The following is a 19,953-nucleotide window of genomic DNA, read 5'->3' as shown; positions in this document are numbered from 1 at the left end:
GAATGGGCAAATTCATAAAAAAAAAGTAAAACACATTATAAGGGGCTAAAGATGGATAGGAATAGAGAGTTACTAATGGGTACAAAGTTTCTGTTTGGGTTGATGAAAAGGTTCTGGAAATAGATAGTGGTGGTTACATACCATTGTAAATGTACTTCATGCCTGGAATTGTACCCTTAAAAATGATTTAAAAGCAATTTTATGTTATTTATGTTTTACCACAAAAAACTTTGCTAAAAATTCTCAGTTTACTTTCTGAGGAATGATTTCTAAAAAAAAAAAAAAAACCAAAACAGGAATATAGTAACTTCTTTAAATAAAATTACTAAGTAGGCTATCTTATTTTGTTTTACCCTCTAGTAAAAACTTAAGCATTTTCAAGTACTTGTCCATTAGTTGGTAAATCAAAAACCAGGTCTCTCAAGTGAAAGATGAGTAAATACGATTTTTAGAAATCTAATTGTGATTTCTGTGACTGCTTTTAATGATCATTTTGATATTTTTTTTTTTTTTTTTTTTTTTTAGACAGTGGAGCCAACTGGAAAGCGTTTCTTACTGGCTATTGACGTCAGTGCTTCTATGAACCAGAGAGTTTTGGGTAGTGTCCTCAATGCTAGCACAGTTGCTGCGACGATGTGCATGGTAAGAACACCTAAGACAACTTCGAATTTTTGCCACCCTAAGAAACATTTAATGTGGGGCAAAACTATAAAGTTAGATATGATCAAGGATTACGTTTTTACCTGTTTTTGTCATTTTGCTATATAAGGAGAGTTTTAAGCCTGGGTAGCTCTGTTAAGTACTCAATTCTTGATTTTGGTTCAGGTAACTATCTCAGGGTTGAGAGATTGAGCCTGCCTTGGGGTCCACACTGGGCATAGAGCCTGCTTAAGATTGTCTCTTTTCCTCTCCTTCCCCACTCATGTGCATGCTCTTTCTCTCTCTGACAAAAAAAGAAAGAAAGAAAGGAAGAGGGGCGCCTGGGTGGCTCAGTGGGTTAAAGCCTCTGCCTTCGGCTTGGGTTGTGGTCTCAGGGTCTTAGGATCAAGCCCCGAGTTGGGCTCTCTGCTCGGCAGGGAGCCTGCTTCCTCCTCTCTCTCTGCCTGTTTCTCTGCCTACTTGTGATCTCCCTCTGTCAAATAAATTAACAAAATCTTTTAAAAAGAAAGAAAAAGCAAAGTTTTAAGTATATTGTAAGTATATTTATAAAACATGTTTAAATAACAAATTTTTAATTTTACCGAATATTAAATATTAATGTATTATTGAAAAAGTAGATAATGCTTTGAGAACTTATTAATAAATACAGAAGTTAAAAGATCAGGAACTAATAATAATAGTCAGACTTTGGTTCTAGTCTGTCACTTCTCTTCTGTGACTTTATTCTATATTTATTAAAATGAGAAGCACATATGCACATATTACAAGAGCCATTTGCTTTGTAATAGTTTGTGAAAGTACTTTGAAAGCTATACTGTTACTATGTAGTTCCAAAACAAAAATAAGTTTAGAAATAAATATCTTTTAAAGATTTTATTTATTTGAGGGGCGCCTGGGTGGTTCAGTGGGTTAAAGGCTTTGCCTTTGGCTCAGATCATGGTCTCAGGGTCCTGGGATTGAGCCCCACATTGGGCTCTCTGCTCCGAGGAGAGCCTGTTTCCTCCTCTCTCTCTGCCTGCCTCTCTGCCTACTTGTGTTCTCTATCTGTCAAATAAATAAATAAAATCTTAAAAAAGAAAAAAAGATTTTATTTATTTGAGAGAGAGAAAGAGCATATGAGTAGGAGGGAGAGGGAGAAGCAGACTTCCCACTGAGCAGGGAGCCCGATCAGGGCTCCAACCCAGGATTCCCGGATCATGGCCTGAGCCAAAGGCAGATGCTTAACTAATTGAGCCACCCAGGAACTCCCAAATTAAATATCTTCTAAAGATGAAGTTTTATGAACTTCAAGATACTCTATTTATTTCACTCATATGCTGAAAATTACCACTTGAATTTTTCAGGTTGTCACACGAACAGAAAAAGAGTGTTATGTAGTTGCTTTTTCAGATGAAATGGTACCATGTCCAGTGACTACAGATATGACATTACAACAGGTTTTAATGACCATGAATCAGGTAAGGAACTGTTTTATTAAGTTTACTTAATGTGTTGTATAATAATCTTATATTGATGTTATGTCTGATATTAATGTTTATGAGAATAAATAGTTTTATCTCAATTTTCCCATGAGCACAAAATAATAAATATATACACATGCTTTGAGAAGGTCTATGTTTTAGCCATAAGCAAAATGATAATGTAAAAAAAAATTTTAAGTATTATTTCAAATATCTGAGTATGGAAACTAGGACACTTATTACGAATCATGTTTTTGTTCTGAGTTAGATCCCAGCAGGTGGAACTGATTGCTCTCTTCCAATGATCTGGGCTCAAAAGACAAACACAGCTGCTGATGTCTTCATTATCTTCACTGATAATGAGACTTTTGCTGGAAGTGTCCATCCTGCTGTTGCTCTCAGAGAGTATCGAAAGGTAAAATTCTATTATTATTTCTCACCCCAAATAAGACTCCGTACTAAAATATACACTATATTTTTCCAAAAAATACTTAAGATCGTTCTGTACCTTTGTATAGGGATACAAAGCCAGTTCAACAGTACTTGAAATAAAAAATATTGGTTATCCATATATAATTTATTTCAGCTAGTCCCAAATTCTATGCATTACTAAAATATCCTCTGCAAACTGTTTTTGGCAATAATAAAAATATTTTACCTTAACTATACATTCTTAATAATTCATTGTGCTCCTTGAAAAATTAAAGTATCATTTATGAATTTTGTTAAAGGACTACATAAAATTAAAGCAAAGGTATAATCTGTGTTTTAAGTTTCATGGCTACTTCTGTGTTCTAATCAGTGCTCTCCAATTGATCTCTCAAATCATGGAAATGTTCTTTAGCTACAGTATCCAGTGTGGTAACCACTAGGCACATATGGCTGTCAAGCACTTGAATTGTGGCTAGTGTGATGAGAAGAACTAGAACTTGATGAGGAGTGCTATTTCTCAAATTGGGGTTTTCCTATCTGCAGCCTTAGCCTGGGCCCTTGCTAGAAATGCAAATACCTAGACCCCATGGGAGACCTGCTGACTCAAAAACTGGAGAGTGGGATTGTGTTTTAACAAACCCTCCTGGGGATTCTAATGTATGTTTAAATGTGAGAGAAAGGGAGAGAATAGATTTGTAGTCAAGGCAGGCTGGGTTCTGAGTCCTGGGTCTTTCCCTTTTACTGACTGCAGACCTAAGCAAATTATTTAACTGATGTATGTCATAGTATTTAATAGCACTACTTACCTTTTGAGTTATTATAACAGTTATAATAGATAAGTTAAAGAGTTCATTATGGTATCTGACATATTGTATACTCAATAATTATTGGTTTTTCTCCAAAACTCAGTTATTTTAACCCTAAGTCATAGCTGTAAAGCAAGTTCTGACATGTGACATGCATATATCATATATAACAAAACCATAGACCAAAAGTTGAGAATTGCAGGGAAATGTTTCTTTATATATACCCACACACACTGCCCCAGTATTTGATATATTGGTAAAAATATCTGATGTCCCCAAATGTCCTGACAGGTTTCATAAGTTGAAAGCCTTTTGGCTGCCTAAGAATGTAGCACTCTATGGCCCATAAATAGAAAAGTGGGAATTTCAGGCAGGCTGTTAACACAATTTTATTTTCTGTTCTAAAGATCAGAGTCTGACCTTGATAGATTAACAGATTTTATGGAGAGAAGAAAAAAAATTGACTTCAGAATGAAAAATTGTGATAGCCTTATAAGTGTTTTTGGAGGTTATTTGCTTTTGCTTACATAAATTTTTTAAATATGTATTTTGATCTTTTCCTACAGAAAATGGACATTCCAGCTAAATTGATTGTTTGTGGAATGACATCAAATGGTTTTACCATTGCAGACCCAGATGATAGAGGCATGTTGGATATGTGTGGCTTTGATACTGGAGCCTTAGATGTAATTCGGAATTTCACATTAGATGTGATTTAACCATAAGCACCAGCATGATATCAGAGGTCCGTTGCCATCAGTGATCTCACTAAAAATATGTAGCTACTTCCCAGCTAATCTTAATCCAATGAAAGATGATGATAGTATAGTATGTGCATAATGGAAAATTTACCTTGCCAAAAAAGAAAAGAAAACAAAAAGATGAGCCCAAAGTTCTGTCTACTAAACTAGCTCTTGGGAAATAGCTTCAGAATACCCTATAGCTCCCTCTTTCTAACAGAGAACTCCTTGTTGATAGACACTGTAAAATAACCAGTTTTGCTATGGTGAATAATCTCATTTGTACTTAAGAGAAGTGAGAGCCAAAAGTAAGTAGTTCTATATCATGTCACTTGTTTGAAAAGTGCTTGAAGTTTTCTTAACTGCATTGGGAAAGGACAGCTGTGACAATGTCCAAATACTCTGAAATGCACTGGACCATGTAACTGTGATGGAATATCAAATTCATCTGTAAATTTTTATACCAAGGGGTTTTAAAAAAAAATGATTAAATTATGAACACATTTTTACAAATTCCTTGGAGTTTTCTAAGATCACATAAATAGCAGCTTTCTTACTCAATGAAAAAGATACTTTAAATCTGATATTTTATTTACACTTGTAGAATTGTTACATTAACCAGAAAAAGTGGAAACCCCCTGAGAAAATACACTGAAGTTTGTGTCAGCTGAGGAAGTCTGTTTGGTTTGCTTTTTGTTTGTTTTGGTGCATTTTATTGCTGTGAGTTGGGGCATGACTTGACAGTTCGTGCTGAAATACAACAACATAGCCATGTGTAGCCACACTTTTTCTTTTTTTTCATAGTCTTAACAAACGTAAACAACAAACTGTTTTAAGCATTTAACTCCCCCACTCATAAATATGAAAAGTATGATAATTAAAATCTCAGCTGTAACCAGATTAGCATTTTCCTTACTTTAAATATTCTAATTACCTTTAACTATTTTTTTAACCAGTTGTAAGTGGGTTTTAGATATTTCCTAATTGTAAACATGTCAGTGACATATCTCTGTCCATTATTCATTTGTGGCAAGACATTCTTTTTTGATATTTTAAAAAATAATAAAGCAAGCTAGGTCTTTCATATTTGAAAGGCAACTTTTGAGTAACATTACCACTAACCAGTCTGTAAGAAAATTTTTTTTCTATTTTACTTGTTGTGTATATTAAACTTCCTTTTCATTACACTAAAGTGCATTATTTTCTTGAGCAAATGTCCTTCTTTCTGGGGAGGTTTAACATATTGAAATCCCAATATATTTGCTCAGAATTATATTATGGTTATTTAAGATAACATAAAATTTCAATTTTTTTGTATTCTTTTCCTAATAACTAATAATTTACTGAAGGATTTATAAAGCCCTTCTCATTATCATAAGAAAAGTCAAACTAGTAAATGTAAATTATAACCTTCTGTGTGGTTAGGAGTCAGAGGTTTTGTTTTGAGGGCAAAAGAGGACTTGAATTTGTTTAGATACTTTATGTTTCATAAGAAATTTGGGTCTGGAAGTGCCAAGAAAATGCCCCTTTCAGACTCATTAACAATGCTGGCTCTGCTATGAGCCATTCCTTCAAGGCAACTAGTAGCAATTTGTAAATGTTACGATATTTACCTGAGATTTTTTTGTCAACAAGGTAGTGTGTGGGTACTACCACCCTTGTACATTGCTTCAGACATCATTCTATTTTTTGGCCCTCTGTCAAGGTATTAGCTACTTACAAGGTATTAGCTACTTACAAGGTATTAGCTACCTTACAAGGATGTAAGGTATTAGCTACTTTTGATAACATTAAAATATGTTCGGATTGAATTTAAAGTTTAAAGAGCCTAGTAAAATCGTGTAATAGTTTTTGAAGTTTCTAAGTAAACCCAAGATCTTAAAAATTATAACACGATCTTTTTATTCCTAATAGAAATGTTAATTGGAATATAGCATAAAAGTATATTTCCTTCAGTTATGTACTTCTCCTATAGTGCTTTTAGATGTTCACAAGTCAACCAGTCCATCAGAGAAGTAAGATTAGATGTGACCGTTTTGAAGATTTACGTACATCTAATTAAATGGATTAGGGTAAGATTTAAAGAAGAAAAAAGTCTGAAATTTAAAAGGAGATTTTTAATGTAGGTTAGGGACCCAAGGTCTAAAAGAGTATGGCTTTGGAGCACTGGATCTACCAATCTTGGGCTCTTCATTCCCATTCCAGAATTCATCTCCCCACAGAATGGGAAGACATGGACTCACAAGAGTAGGTGGTGAAATAAAATTATTCAAAACCTTTATCTTTTTAGGTATTAGGAAATAATGTATCTACATGATTGCTTTAGGAGTAGCAAAACAGATTTGTGAACATGTATGCTTTTCTGGTACATAGTAATCCTCAATTACAATTAATATCTGAACAACCTGTGTTGCTATATATAATATAGCCCTATAGAAAAAAATTTTAAAACTTTACCTTATTATGTTGAAGTGATAAAGAAGTTTTATTTTCTGAATTTTAGGATTATTGCTACATTAATATTTAGGGAGATATTGCTTTAAAAACAATTCTAAGAAAAATAAACTTTATTTCCTAGAAAATATGTAAATATTTTCAGGATATAGTTAAAATTAGTGAAACAAAGCTAATCTTATACTCTTCCTTATTTGTTGAAACTTCTTGAAAATGCAATTTATTAACAGTTAACATATTATTTAGTTTAGTCACTGTTTTATGGAAACATTAGTGAGGAAGATACTAGTGAATGGAATTTAGTATTACCCCTCTAGAACCTCTTGCTTATCTTACTTTGGGGGATTGTAGACAACCAGTTTAACCTTCAATTTTGTTATCTTTGAAATGTAACCTATCTGGATGCTGGGCTCTTAGAAGAATCGGTGATTTAATATCTGTATAAAAGTTTAAATTAGGAGGAGGACTTGCAATACAAATTAGAATTTTTTAAATTAGAAACATTGCTAATAGACGATACATGGTTCAAATGATAAAATGTTTTCAAATAACCATTCAGTAGGCTCAGTAATTAATTAAAACATTCCTATTCTGAGTGGGAAAGTATGGAAGAAAAATGTTTACAGTGAAGGTGAGTATTTTTGACTAAAGTCACTATTGTGTGATCAAGAGAAAGTAACACATTCCAAGTTTTAACATCCATTTGGATATAATCTTATACTTATCTAAATGAAGAAACACTATTAATAAGCATTTGATTAACCTTTTAAAATAACAGGTAAATCTACAAATGATTATCATCGTATCAGGATTTGCCCTCATTTTTGGAGATTTTGCAAAAAAAATAAAAAATTATTTTGGAAATTTAAGGTAAAATTCCTGAATAAATTGGAGGATCTGACAATTAAGTGAAAAAAAATTTAAAAGCACATCTAAACAATAATTAAAAAGAAATCATTGTGATCACTTATTGGACTAATTTAACTAATTTAACCTAAAGATTATATACCCACAGATAAAAATTTCTTAAAAAGTGGTGCCCTTAGAGCAAGTTATCAAAAAGGAAAAATTCTAGACTTACATTTCATAGGTTTGGGGTGATTTGTTAAGGCAATATCCCCTCTAGAGAAATGTTCTATAGCCTCAATATAAACATGCACAAGGAAGAATTAGGGAAAAAGCTATGAATTTAGTTACATATACTGTACAGATTTTATTTAGCATTTCCCTATTATTTGCTTCCTAATCTTCCTTGTTGGAAGATTATACCTCGTTTTTTTGTTTGTTCATTTTCTTAAAATTACTTTATTCTGACATTTTTGTCTTCTGTTTCTAACCTTACCTCAGTAATAAAATGAATGACAGGAAAATCACCCATATTCAAAGTTGGGATGAATCTCTTTGCACATTTCAGGTCACATTTTTCAAATTAATAATAGGCAGATCTCTTGAAACAATAATTGGATTAATTTATTTTCTCCCCAATCAAATTCTATTATATACCTTTTGCATTAGATGGTTGCAAAAATTTTGTGGCCTTTAAGTAAGTTTATTCAGTCTTTGTTTGCAATTCTAGATCTACTTTGCTCTTAGAAAACTAATTAACTGAATACTCAGAATAGCATATCTCATGTTCATATTTCCATATAAGAACCACTTTCATTCAAATCTTTCATCTACTAAGTACTTAACTGAGCTTATATATACATCATTTGTGGTGTACAAGAGCCTGTCAATAACTTGTATTCACATTTAATATTTTTTAATTGGTAAGTTTTTTGCTTTTGAAAAATTAAGAAGTTAATTTAAAAATTCTATGGCAATATTTTTTCATGTAGAAATCTAATATAGATAGTTAAGCATATGTTTGAATAAAGTTATAATAAATAACACATTTTCCTAAACCGTGATAGTTTCAAATTATATTGGAAATTGGTAGAAATAAAAACTAGAGAAGTTGCATTGCAAAATTCTATTTCTGAAACTAAGGTGATTATTTTCAATGATTATAAATTACATAAATACAATGAAAATACAAAAAAGCTGTTTCTGAGCCTACAGAGATTTTTCCCTTTGCTTTTTAATTTAGCACCACCATATGTCATATTAATTTTATGAACACAAGTGATACTAAATTTTAAAATATATTTAAGACTTCTGTACTTTTAGAAGTTATCAGAAAACTGAACAAAAGAGCTAATAAGTTAGCTGTATTTCTGCTGGTTTCACTTAATGAACACTACTATTCTTAACAATCCAAGAATAAGGTAAAGCCTTGCTATTTTATGTATCAATCCCACATATAATTGATAGAATATTGGAACTTTTGTTTAAATACAGTTTTTATTTGCAGTGTAAACTTTAGAATCCATATACACCCAAATAAAGTTTAAATTATTAAACAACTAATGAATTGTAATCAAATGTGTTTGTTGCACTGTTATTTTAAACATGGACTATATATAATGTGGTATGAGTAGATGACATTTTTGTAATGCATATGAGTTATATTTTCTTCCTTTATTGCCACCTTCTGATAATGAAGAAATTCTCCAGAGGGATGAGATACATGAAATCATCTTTTTTTAAAAGTTCTTTAGGGGAGAGGTATTACAGTACTAAACTGTCCGTTTGTTTTATATAAAGGCTTTGATATCTGTAATTTACCACTTACTGAATACTTAAATTACACAGAATAATGCCTGCATAGAATAAAATTTAAGTATGCAAGAGCCTTAAAGTGAAAAAAAATGAAATCTTCTGACTGCCTTAAAATATGACTAGCTCTCCACAGGCATACTAGTTACTTTCCATAGGGTCTTGTTCATTAAGTAATGCCTTAATAGCATTAGTGTTTCTGAAGTACAGAACTCAAAGGGTCTTACAGAGCTTTCATTTTTACATAATGGAAATTTAACTGTTAAGTTTTAAAACCTGATAGTACATTAGTAGTTTTAAGTACCTATTAATAGGATAATCTGGGTACACTGATAACATTCTACATTTATGACTGTTAGCATCAGTACTATTTTGTGGCTGTTTAAGGTTTTTTTTTATTGTTTGGTATAACAAATTATCCAAGAAGCTGGACTTTGTGTAACATAATCTCCAAGGACCAAGCTGCATATTTAAACACTATGAATGAAAAACAGAGTTGTACAGTTTCAAAAACGGTTACTTTTTTGAGGAAATTTTTCAAGACAAAAAGCAAATACTTTGTTTCAAGCCTATAGGCAAATTCACTGAAAGATGTGAATATAATTGTAAAACATTGCAATTGTTGCAATAAAAAGTATCCAGGCCAGTCATTTGTTTAATTACATTCACATTTTTATATTCACTTTGCCTTTCAAAGCAGGAGTATTTTATAAAATTGAAAGAAAACTTAAAATTGTCAAGCTGGTGCTTAAGGATACAAAGTTTCATTTATACAGGTTTCATTTCAAAGGAAGGAACCCTAAAAAGAGGGGTGTGGGGGGTTTCTTAGGTCTGTTGATAAACTTATTGATGCGTTGTTGAGTCTTCCATATTTTCTGTAAATAATATGCCTATACCTTACAATGTAATTTTGCTGTTTTCTGATAGAAAATTGATGAATACTAATGTATTAAATTTATTTCATGATAAAAGTTTTCACCGATACTATGAAATGTTTCCTTTTCTCGCCTTGAAAAATACCATACTGAGGACATCATTGTAGACATGGAGTGAGTGCAGATGCACATTACGGGAACTGCTTCTGGTCATTTGTATTATGTAGAAACCAATAGATACACCAAATAAACTCTATGCACATCAAATAATGGTTTTCACTTTTTTTTTCTCCCCCAAAGATTTTTTGAGAGAGAGGGAAAGAAGCAAGCTTCCCCCGCACTGAGCAGGGAGCCCAATGCGGGGCTTGTTCCCAGGACTCCAGGATTATGAACTGAGCCAAAGGTGGACACTTAACCAACTGAGCCACCCAGGCACCCCGGTTTTCATTTCTTTAAAGAAATAAGAATTTTAAGGTTATAATATGCCTTATAAAATCTAAGGCTATCAGTAATCTGTTATAATATTTCAATAAGATGAAATTAGTTTGATAATTAACATTAGCCTTATAATGCCTCTAACTATATCTTTAAAATACATGTGGTTGAGGACTCTTCCCAGTGATTTCTGGATTTAACCAAAATGCGCATTCTTAAAGAGTTTCAACAGGTTTCTTTGGTGAAGAAATTACTCAAAGTTACCTTGGGAAAAGTGACGTTAACACCAAAAATCAATTATGTAAACAAAAAAAGTTTTAGTGCCAATGCAGATATTTCTTTTCTCTCTGAATTCCCGTAACTTCTGAAAACTAAGATCTGAGCATATAGGTAATACATAAGAGTAGAAGCAAGTTACATCAGAATATACCTACCAAAACTTTGAACATTTGGTTGATCTTATAGTTCTCTATTTAAAGATGGCAGCAGTTATATGGAGAAAGTAAGATCACAAATTATGCATTTCTTCATGGATAAAGAAAACTAGGCTTAAAAAAATACTTTACAATAGGGGGTGGCAGGTGGGTCAGTTCGTTAAGTAACCCACTCTTGATTTCAGCTCAAGTCATGATCTCAGAGTCCCCTGAGGATCAAGCCCCATGTTAAGCTCCCTGCTCCATAGAGTCTGCTTCAGGAGTCTCTCCCCTGCCCCCCACCTCCACTTCTCTCTGTCTTAATTTTTTTTTTTAAGTTTAAAAAAAATATTTAACAATAAACCTTATCAAGAAGCCGTGACTTCAAAACTATTTTCAAATGGTATTTTTTAATAATATTAGTAAACAATCTAGATCCACTTAGACAAAAGACCAATTTTTTTCTCAACTGTTTTTTTAGCTTCCCTTTTAGATATTTGGGCAATTGAAGGATAAATTGATTAATGATACAATGAGAAACGGTCAATTTTTTCATATTAGCTGGCTACAGTAAACAGTTTATTTTCTAAATCTTAACATTAAAAATTAAAAAGACTGAAAAAACAAAAAAGATAACATCACCTTTTCTTAAACTGATCACCATTCTCTTCTAGCCTTTGGTTCTGGAAAAATAGCTGCTGGGACAACTTATACCTAGTTTTGCCTTAGATTTGTATTATACTTTGTTATCAAACTGTAAGAATGGTATTACGGAGTAAATGTCTCCCCAAATTTTGTATGTTAAACCGTGATTTCTAGTGTGATGGTATTTGATGATGGGGCCCCTTTAGGAAGGTCATTAGTGCTTTGAAGGTGAAGCCCTCATGATAGTTTAGTGCCTTTGCAAGAAGTGACAAGAGAGCTTGCTTTTTTCTCTCTCTCCTGCTGCACAGACACAGAAGATGACCATCTGCAAACCAAAAAGCACGCCTACACCAAAATCAAATTAGCGGGCTCCCTGATACTGGCCTTCCCAGCCTCCAGAAATTTGAGAAATATTTCTTGTCTAAACTTGCTATACCAGCCCAAGCTAAGACATGGGAAAAGAGAAGAAATGGAAATACCCCTCCCTAAAATCTTAACTAGGACATTGGAAAATCCTGATGGGTCCACAAGATAATCATATTTCTGAGCCACTGTGACTATAATAACCATTACATATTGAAAAGTGTATTTATACTAAGCACTGTGTGATGTGATTTGCATTATTTCCATTTCCCAAAATAAATACTAAGGAAATTGGTTTTATCCATATTATATAAAAAGGAATTTATTGTTCGAAGAGATTCACCTGCCTACTGGCCATACCCAGAAAATGTGATTTGTGTTTTGAACACTTCTCTGTCTTGATCTAATAGGTATTAATCACTGTTTAAGTACTAGGAATGAATTTCTTTCACTGAGGATTTAGTGTTTTGTTGTAGTCGCTATCTGAATCCCTCCCCTATAACCCTAGGTTTTGTAACTAGCTCCTTTCAGTTAAAACTAAGTATTGGTTATCTGGAATGGGCATGTCAGGGCAGCTGCTCAGTCCTACAGGACTGCCCCTCAAACACTGCTTCAGGCACGAATCTGAAATCCAGGTTGTCACCTGTTATCCTGACTGACCAGCTCTAGATTAAGGGTTCCAAGGACCCTGGATCGAATCATTTGCTAGAATGGCTCACAGAACTCAGATTAGTTGTTTATTATAAGAGTTCTTGAAGGTGAAGATAACATAGCGAGCATGTAAAATTTCTCATTGGCACAATGCAAAATAAAGGACTAAAGGACATGGTATTCTCTGTTCCATTCCAGTGTTCTAATTTACCACACGAGAATGAAATAACTCAAAATCTTGCTTTCCCAAGGTCTCCTAATGGCAGTTTAATAAATCCATGTATGAAGCATCATTGATGGCATATGGCCAGAAAAGCCACCAGATGTCTCCCGCAGAACTGTCCCAGATTCCTTGGTCCATCTTGATCAGAAAGCAGAAGCACTTCACCCAAAATGCGCTGTCCTCCCACTTCTGAGCAAGTTTTTTCTCTTCCCAGAATTTGCAATCTGCTCTATTGACTCTGTGGGATCAGCTAGGAAAATACTTCCCAGGAAGTGCACTTTAAAAAGTCTTGTTGACAGGCACCTGGTGGGCTCAGCCCATTAAGCATCTGCCTTTGCCTAAGGCCAATGGAGCCCCCACATCAGGCTCCCTACTCAGCGGGAAGCCTGCTTCTCCCTCTCCCACTCCCCCTGCTTGTATTCCCTCTCTCACCATCCTCTCTCTGCCAAATAAATACATAAACTCTTCTAAAAAATTTAAATTAAATTAAAAAATAAATAAGATTCTTGTTGATAAGTTTGATATAGGGATTGGATTAATCAAGTATCCAAAATTTTTTTATTCTATTTTTTTAGAGATTTTATTTATTTGACAGAACAAGTGAGAGAGCACAAGTGGGAGCAGCAGAGGAAAAGGGAGAAGCAGGTCCCCCCACTGAGCAGGGAGCCTGATGTGGGGCTCAATCCCAGGACCCTGGGATCATGACCTGAGCTGAAGGTAGACCCTTAATGACTGAGCCACCCAGGTGCCCCTTTCATTATCTTTTGACACAATTTCACCCCTGTAGTTTTAAATACTATCCCCTTTGCTCAAGAATTGGCAAGTAGGAAGAAGAGATTCCACAGCAATTTATTGTTTTACAACTTTTTCGGGAAGACAATTTACAAATTTAAAACATCCTCAAACATTTAAAAGGCATTATCAGGCATTATCACTTTACTAGCAACATTTTATTAGCAACATTATGAGCGCCTACAAAACTAAAATTCTTTCCTCTTACTTTTTTTTAAATAACACTGATGAACTAGTGGAAGCAATTTCCCTTCTTTGTGAAGCCTGTGAGTGTCAGTTGCACCGCCAATAAAAGTTCCATTGATAAATATTCTTGGTACCTGTAGGATAAACAAAAGATCAGGTGTCACTCTACTGTCAGAAGTATAAGACCTTTCACATAATAATAATGGATGCTCATACTCTGGGTACTTTTATGGGCCAGGCAGTAGACTAAGCTCTTTCACAAAGTACTTAAATCTTTACAACCCTTGAGGTAGGTACTAATTTTAGCCTTATTTTGGAGGGAAATGAGGCACAGGAACTTGCACCAAATCACAACGATAGCAAATGACAGAGCTAGGATTTAAATCCAGGGCAATCTGACACTCAAGCCTTTCCTTCTAACTGCTATGGCACATAAAAGGTAAAATAACAATCTGTAATTATTGTTTATAAACACCTTCCACACATATACAAACAAGAAGGAAAATGGCAATATTATGTATTTTCCCGACAATGCATTTCACTGAAAAAATGCATATGGTTGGACAAATTTCAGAAATCCAAAAACATGAAGAACTAAAGCACTCTTATTAGCACAGCAGCTGAAGACTGACCCATGGTCCGTACTGTTTAAGTAAGGGGAGAAAGGATTTCATCTTGAGAAAAGCTCAAGGAGGATCTTCAAGTTTCACAGCACTCACGACAACCCCACCCTCCTAGTCAAAACATACACACACACACACACACACACACACACACAAATATGGCAAGAATAAAGATAAAATAATGAATTCTGCTGTTTCTCAGTCTCTGAATCTTATTCCCAGATCTGCCATTTCTTTATCCAAAAAAGATTCTCAGAGGATGAGACAGAGAATGCTTGGCTCACTTTATATAACACAAGGGCCTAGGCTGTAGGTGACCCAGGTACCATTTATTTGGAGGAAAAACACAACAGAGGATACACTCACAGTTCTTTCACCGGTCATTTTGTAGAGAGCATCTTGAAATTGACTTCCATATTCAAGCATGTCCAATTCCACCACTTTATACTTAACATTCATGTCATGGAAAAGTTTTTTTGCCATTGTACAGTAAGAACAAGATGTTTTTGAGAAAATCACCACACAGTTATCAGAAATTGTTTCCTGAAGTCAAACAAACAAACAAAAAAATGTTTTAATTCTAGACGTTACCTTCTGGGAAGAAACCATTATAGAGGAAAGGGGATGGATTTGGAGACTCATGATTCAGTGTTCAAATTAAGTCTCCATCATCTATTTTCTCATTTGCAGATTGAGAATATTATTTATTTATTATTTATTTAAAAGGGATGTTTTTAGGGGGAAAAATGGGTTACAACAGAGGCAAAGTTAGCATGGAGTGATAACAATACATAGCCAATTCACATACAGCAAACATCTCTGTATGCCAGACACAATTCTTAACATCTAATCTTCACCAGCTCATGTAAACCTCACTATAATCCTGAGACAGGTCCTATTATTATATCTACTTTACAGATGGGGAAAGTGAGGCACAGATGGGGAAAGTGAAGAAGGGAAATGACTTAGTAGTCATAGTCCTCACCTAATGAGACCTGGAAAGCTTGAGATTTGAGCCCAGGCAAGTCTGATTCTACAGACCAGGCACTTAACTCTGTTACATTGCCTCTTAAATACTCAGCAGGTGTTCAGGAGCTAACTCCTTACCTTCCTTTACTTTTAATGGTGAGGACTGATATACGAGTTCCATTTAAAATGTAAAGGTTTCACTGATCCAGATATAAAAACAATTTACCCCCTCAACTTTCACTCCTTCCTTTATATCTTTATAGTTTTAAAAAAAAACCATCATTATCATTACAGTATTGATAAGGCATTCTTATATTCTTGTTCCTGGAAAAGCTACTACCAGAAATGCTGATTCAAAGGGTTTCAGGCAGAAGTCAAAAGCTTTTCTTTTTTTTTTTTAACTTCCCAGTCAGCCTGGTTTGGAAACTACTCTCCAGGCCTTTATCACAAAGACCATGAAATTTTCCTACGCATCTGCATTGCCTGTGAAGTTTGTTTTCTTTTTTGTTTCTAAATACATGAATGTCCAGGTCCTTCAAGGAATTCTGAATAGATAAGTCTAGCACCCAGGCATCTATGTTGTTCTTATGTGGGTCATAAGCAACACCTTCAAGATGAAAGCCAAAAATCAGAAAGTAGAGTACCAAGGCAAAGTAGTTCTAAAGTTACATCCAGGGGTGGCTCAGTAGGGTAAAGCCTCTGTCTTCCGCTCAGGTCATGATCTCAGGATCCTGGGATCAAGCCCTGCATCGGGCTCTCTGCTCAGCAGGGAGCCTGCTTCCCTTCGTCTCTCTCTGCCTGCCTCTCTGCCTACTTGTGATCTCTCTCTGTCAAAAAAATAAATAAAATTTTTAAATTAAAAAAAAATAATAAAATAAAGTTACATCCATCCTTGGGTGTCAGATTATAGGCACATTAAGACCATCGTGTATAGAGAGATGAGCATCCAGGGTGCTGACATGCAGTAAAAACACCGATTGGGGTGCCTGGGTGGCTCAGTGGGTTAAACCGCTGCCTTCGGCTCAGGTCATGATCTCAGGGTCCTGGAATGGAGCCCCTCATCGGGCTCTCTGCTCAGCAGGGAGCCTGCTTCCCTCTCTCTCTCTGCCTGCCTCTCTACTTGTGATCGCTCTCTGTAAAATAAATAAATAAATCTTAAAAAAAAAAAAAAAAAAAAAAAAAAAAAACACCGATGAAGGGGCGCCTGGGTGGCTCAGTGGGTTAAAGCCTCTGCCTTCAGCTCAGGTCATGATCCCAGGGTTCTCAGATCGAGCCCCTCATCAGGCTCTCTGCTCAGCAAGGAGCCTGCTTCCCTTCCTCTCTCTCTGCCTACTTGTGATCTCTGTCAAATAAATAAATAGAATCTTAAAAAAAAAAAAAAAAAACCCACCAATGAAGAGATTCCAAAGTGAGTTGAAACAAGATATCAAGCCAGAGTGTCTCAAACAACCCTTCTCATCTCCCTCAGGCTCAACTTAGCTGAATTTTCATCATTTTGTATTCTCACTTTAAGAAGGAACCCTCACAACAGGTTTCTAGCATTGCTGTTACATTCATCAGCTGTGAGTGAATACTTTTTTAGCCAAATAAATTAAAGGCAGATATGTTATCTATGTTGTCGTGGCTGGTGATGAGGAACAAAGAAAGAAAAACATAAGTGTGTCTTCTAGACCTCGAGAGAAGAAATACATAGAAGGTTTTCTGAGGCAGAATTAACTGCGTTTTGCAGTAAAAGAGAGGAAAACAGTACACAGCAGCAAATGGTGTCGCTAAGAGGATCATTTATAAAGTAACTACAGTACGCTCAGTTCTGTGTTGGGGGAGAAAGCTGTGAAGCAGCTTCCCAGGCCAAAATCAAACAGTATCCCTGGCGAAGGGCAGCCTGACTGGTATCAACAGGAGACGGAGGTAGGTCTGAGGGAAAGGAGAAGCTAACCTCACAGACCCCACTTAGAGGGAGTAAAGACTCCATTAATAATAAACCTCATAAATTTTGGCTACCAATATGATCTAGAAATTTTCTGTCACATGGATTATTTTGATAGCACACTTTAAAGTATACATTTAGTAATTCATTTGCCAAACTATGTCAGGTTGGATACTGAATATGCATGTTAAATGTGTAAAACACAATTCTTTTTCTACAGAGGAAAGTTTTTTCCTATGTCTCCCACATCACTCACTTGAATCTGATTCACAGGAGCAGTTGCTGAGTTCCCCAAAGATGATGATGTGCTGTTCCCCATCCTAAAAAGAATTTTAAAAGGCAGTGCAGCTTTAAACATTAAAGATAATCATTAATGATAATATAGCAAATGAGATCCATTTAATGAAAACCTGATATGCAAATATATACCCAAATCTATAAAACAGAAAAAAAGAGTTTTACTTATCACTAGTACAACAAGACCAGTTTAGGGGCGCCTGGGTGGCTCAGTGGGCTAAGCCTCTGCCTTCAGCTCAGGTCATGATCTCAGGGGTCCAGAGGTGGATCTGAAATATCACCCCCTACCCTCCCAAATAAAAGTTTCTGGAAAGCACCTTTCTCCCTCAATTCTGGCTGAGCTTGGCAAAAGTTACTACCTAGTAAGGAAAGAGACGTCAACACAGAAACGCGCAAGAACCGTTTCACTTCAACACTGATGCACCCATTAGCCATGCCACATTCATGGAGCGCCTGCTATATGCTAAGTAGGCGAAACATCATTGGAAAAAGACATCTGGGGCTCAAGGACAGTCAGTCAAAGAGTTAACACCACGTAGTCAGCCCCTTCATGGACTGGGTCACCAGCTAATAGAAAGGTAATCAACAGTTCCTACAGTCTGGCAGAACTGATCCGAGTTACCAAACCAAGCAGGAAGGAAGAGATTCCAACACAGAGGGGTGGATGCGCAGCGGCAGGCAAAGACACTGGAACTGTCAGAACCACCATGGAGCAGCGGCTCGGGTCCAAGGGCCGCACAGCCATCAGCCCAGGCCGGGGGTCCTCCACCGCAGGCCTGGTACTGGAGGCCGGGAAGCACAGGGAAAGCAATCCTCGGTCTAGCCAGAGGCGACATCTACATGAGTTAAGTCACAGTCCCCATCCTCAAAGACTGGGCCCTTTAGTAGGAAGCTCCCCCTTCACTTCCAGCAGGAGGGTTGCCAGGTTTAGCAAATAAAAATGCAGAACGATCGATTACATTAGAACTTTATGTAAAAAAGCGAGTAACTTCCGAGTCTAAATATAATCCGCGCAATATTTCGGATAAACTAAGAGTAAAAATTAATCGCTGTTTATCTGAAATCCCAATTTATTAGACGGGGAGGGGGAGGGGAGGTTCCAAGCTCCACCAAGACCACAACTCGGGTGTTTTCGATGGTCGAGTCACACGATCCGTAAGAAGGCACTACGGCTTAGGGCATCATTCACCGCCCACCCTCCCCGGGCTCCCGCCGCCCTCCGAGGGCCCCACCCCGCGCCGGGGAAAGAGGCGCCTGAACCCTGCGAAGCCTCCGCGCCACGCCGAACCCCCCGTGCCCTGCCCGCCGCGCCCCGTACCCAGAGGCCGCAGCTCCCACTACCCCGCCGAGCCGGCCCGCCGAGCCGCTCCCGCTCCGAACCAGCCTCGTCCCCCGCAGCGCAGCGCGGCGCCAAGACATGGTCCGAGCGCCCGGACGCCGCGAGCCGACAGGGTGCGACCGCCGCCGGAGAAAGCCCGCCCCCGCCGGCCGGCTCGGCCTCCGCACGCCCGGCCCCTGCGCGGCCGGTCCCGCCCCTCCCCGCCCCGCCGGGCTGCCCGAGCCGCAGCCGGGCTCCCCGGCGCGAACGCGTGAGTCCTCCCGACGCGGGCGGCCGGAGCGCGCAGAGCAGGGGTGCGGGGGGCCCGCGGCCCGCGAGGGGTGAACCTGCCGCCCCGGCCTACGCGGACGCCTCGCCTGCTGGCTTCCAGGGCTCGGCCCAGCCCCGCTCCTGTCTTTAGGGGTTAGGGACGCTCATCAAGGCCCAGGGGCCCGTGGAAACGACGCGTGGGGACTGTGGCCGACATTCCGGCGAAACGGAGGAAAAAAAAAAAAAAAATGACTGTCCGAAAGAAAGACTCGAAATGCCTGGGATGTTTACAGGAAGGTAGCAGCGTCATCACAACTTCCGGTCAGACAGGTGTCTCGGCCGGTGATCTAAGAGCCTAACTGTGTCATCTTAAAATGCGGCTGCTGATCCACAGCCCGTATAAACCGTGGGATTGTTAGAGTTTACATCCAGAATGAAAAGAAAAAAAGTAATCCAACGCAGAACGTTCCTTCCAAAGAAAACAAAATTTGTGTTTATAAATGAAAATGAAATTAGGAAATAAAACTTGAACCGGCCCGGAGGTGTTTTGTCATGGCTGGGAAAATTGCTGAGTGCTAAGGACAACATTGTGCCACTCGTCGTAATGACAGGCCTTTGGGCGTCACTATATGAGAAGGGAGGGGTCTTTATTTATTTACTGAAGACATTGAAATCTATTTGTTAAGGTCAGAGGACAAATATGGTATTTTTTAAATTCTAAACAATTATTAGAACAATCCAGACCTTTTTTTGATC

General features: G+C 37.0%; 2 protein-coding genes across 3 annotated transcripts in view; one reads left to right on the top strand and one right to left on the bottom strand.

Annotated features, from left to right (window-relative positions):
- The window catches only part of RO60 (Ro60, Y RNA binding protein), a 29,135-nt gene extending 18,954 nt beyond the window's left edge, over positions 1–10,181 (top strand). The window contains exons 6-10 of the mRNA XM_082703944.1: positions 526–642; positions 2,004–2,117; positions 2,389–2,535; positions 3,925–5,803; positions 5,847–10,181. Coding sequence (XP_082560070.1) covers positions 526–642; positions 2,004–2,117; positions 2,389–2,535; positions 3,925–4,077 — 531 coding nt within the window. The 3' untranslated portion in view covers positions 4,078–5,803; positions 5,847–10,181. The remainder of the gene's footprint in view (positions 1–525; positions 643–2,003; positions 2,118–2,388; positions 2,536–3,924; positions 5,804–5,846) is intronic.
- Positions 10,182–13,648: 3,467 nt separating this feature from the next.
- GLRX2 (glutaredoxin 2) lies at positions 13,649–19,731 on the bottom strand. 2 transcript variants are annotated; one of them, XM_082703954.1, is made up of 4 exons: positions 19,305–19,731; positions 17,569–17,632; positions 14,783–14,959; positions 13,649–13,927 (listed from the first exon to the last, which is right to left on the bottom strand). In XM_082703954.1, the coding sequence occupies exons 2-4, from the start codon at positions 17,629–17,631 to the stop codon at positions 13,796–13,798; spliced, it is 372 nt and encodes a 123-aa protein (XP_082560080.1). In that variant the 5' UTR covers position 17,632; positions 19,305–19,731; the 3' UTR covers positions 13,649–13,795. The 2 variants fall into 2 exon arrangements, with proteins under 2 accessions (XP_082560080.1, XP_082560079.1); XM_082703953.1 differs by lacking the exon at positions 19,305–19,731 and adding an exon at positions 18,928–19,137.
- Between the last annotated feature and the right edge of the window lie 222 nt (positions 19,732–19,953).

The sequence above is a fragment of the Mustela nivalis genome, assembly GCF_964662115.1.
Source record: "Mustela nivalis genome assembly, chromosome: 16".
Classification (NCBI taxonomy): Eukaryota; Metazoa; Chordata; class Mammalia; order Carnivora; family Mustelidae; genus Mustela; species Mustela nivalis.
The sequence above is the reverse complement of the archived record's forward strand: the minus strand, read 5'-3'. Positions and strand labels throughout refer to the sequence as shown.

Bases quoted from the DNA above. Each gene is read 5' to 3' on its own strand.
- GLRX2 (XM_082703953.1), bottom strand. From the start codon at position 19,028: ATGTCTTGGCGCCGCGCTGCGCTGCGGGGGACGAGGCTGGTTCGGAGC. The intron at 17,633-18,927 runs GTACGGGGCGCG...AATTCTTTTTAG, and splicing joins GTGGGAGCTGCGGCCTCTGG to GATGGGGAACAGCACATCAT. The intron at 13,928-14,782 runs GTGAGTGTATCC...TTTATCCTACAG, and splicing joins AAATGACCGGTGAAAGAACT to GTACCAAGAATATTTATCAA.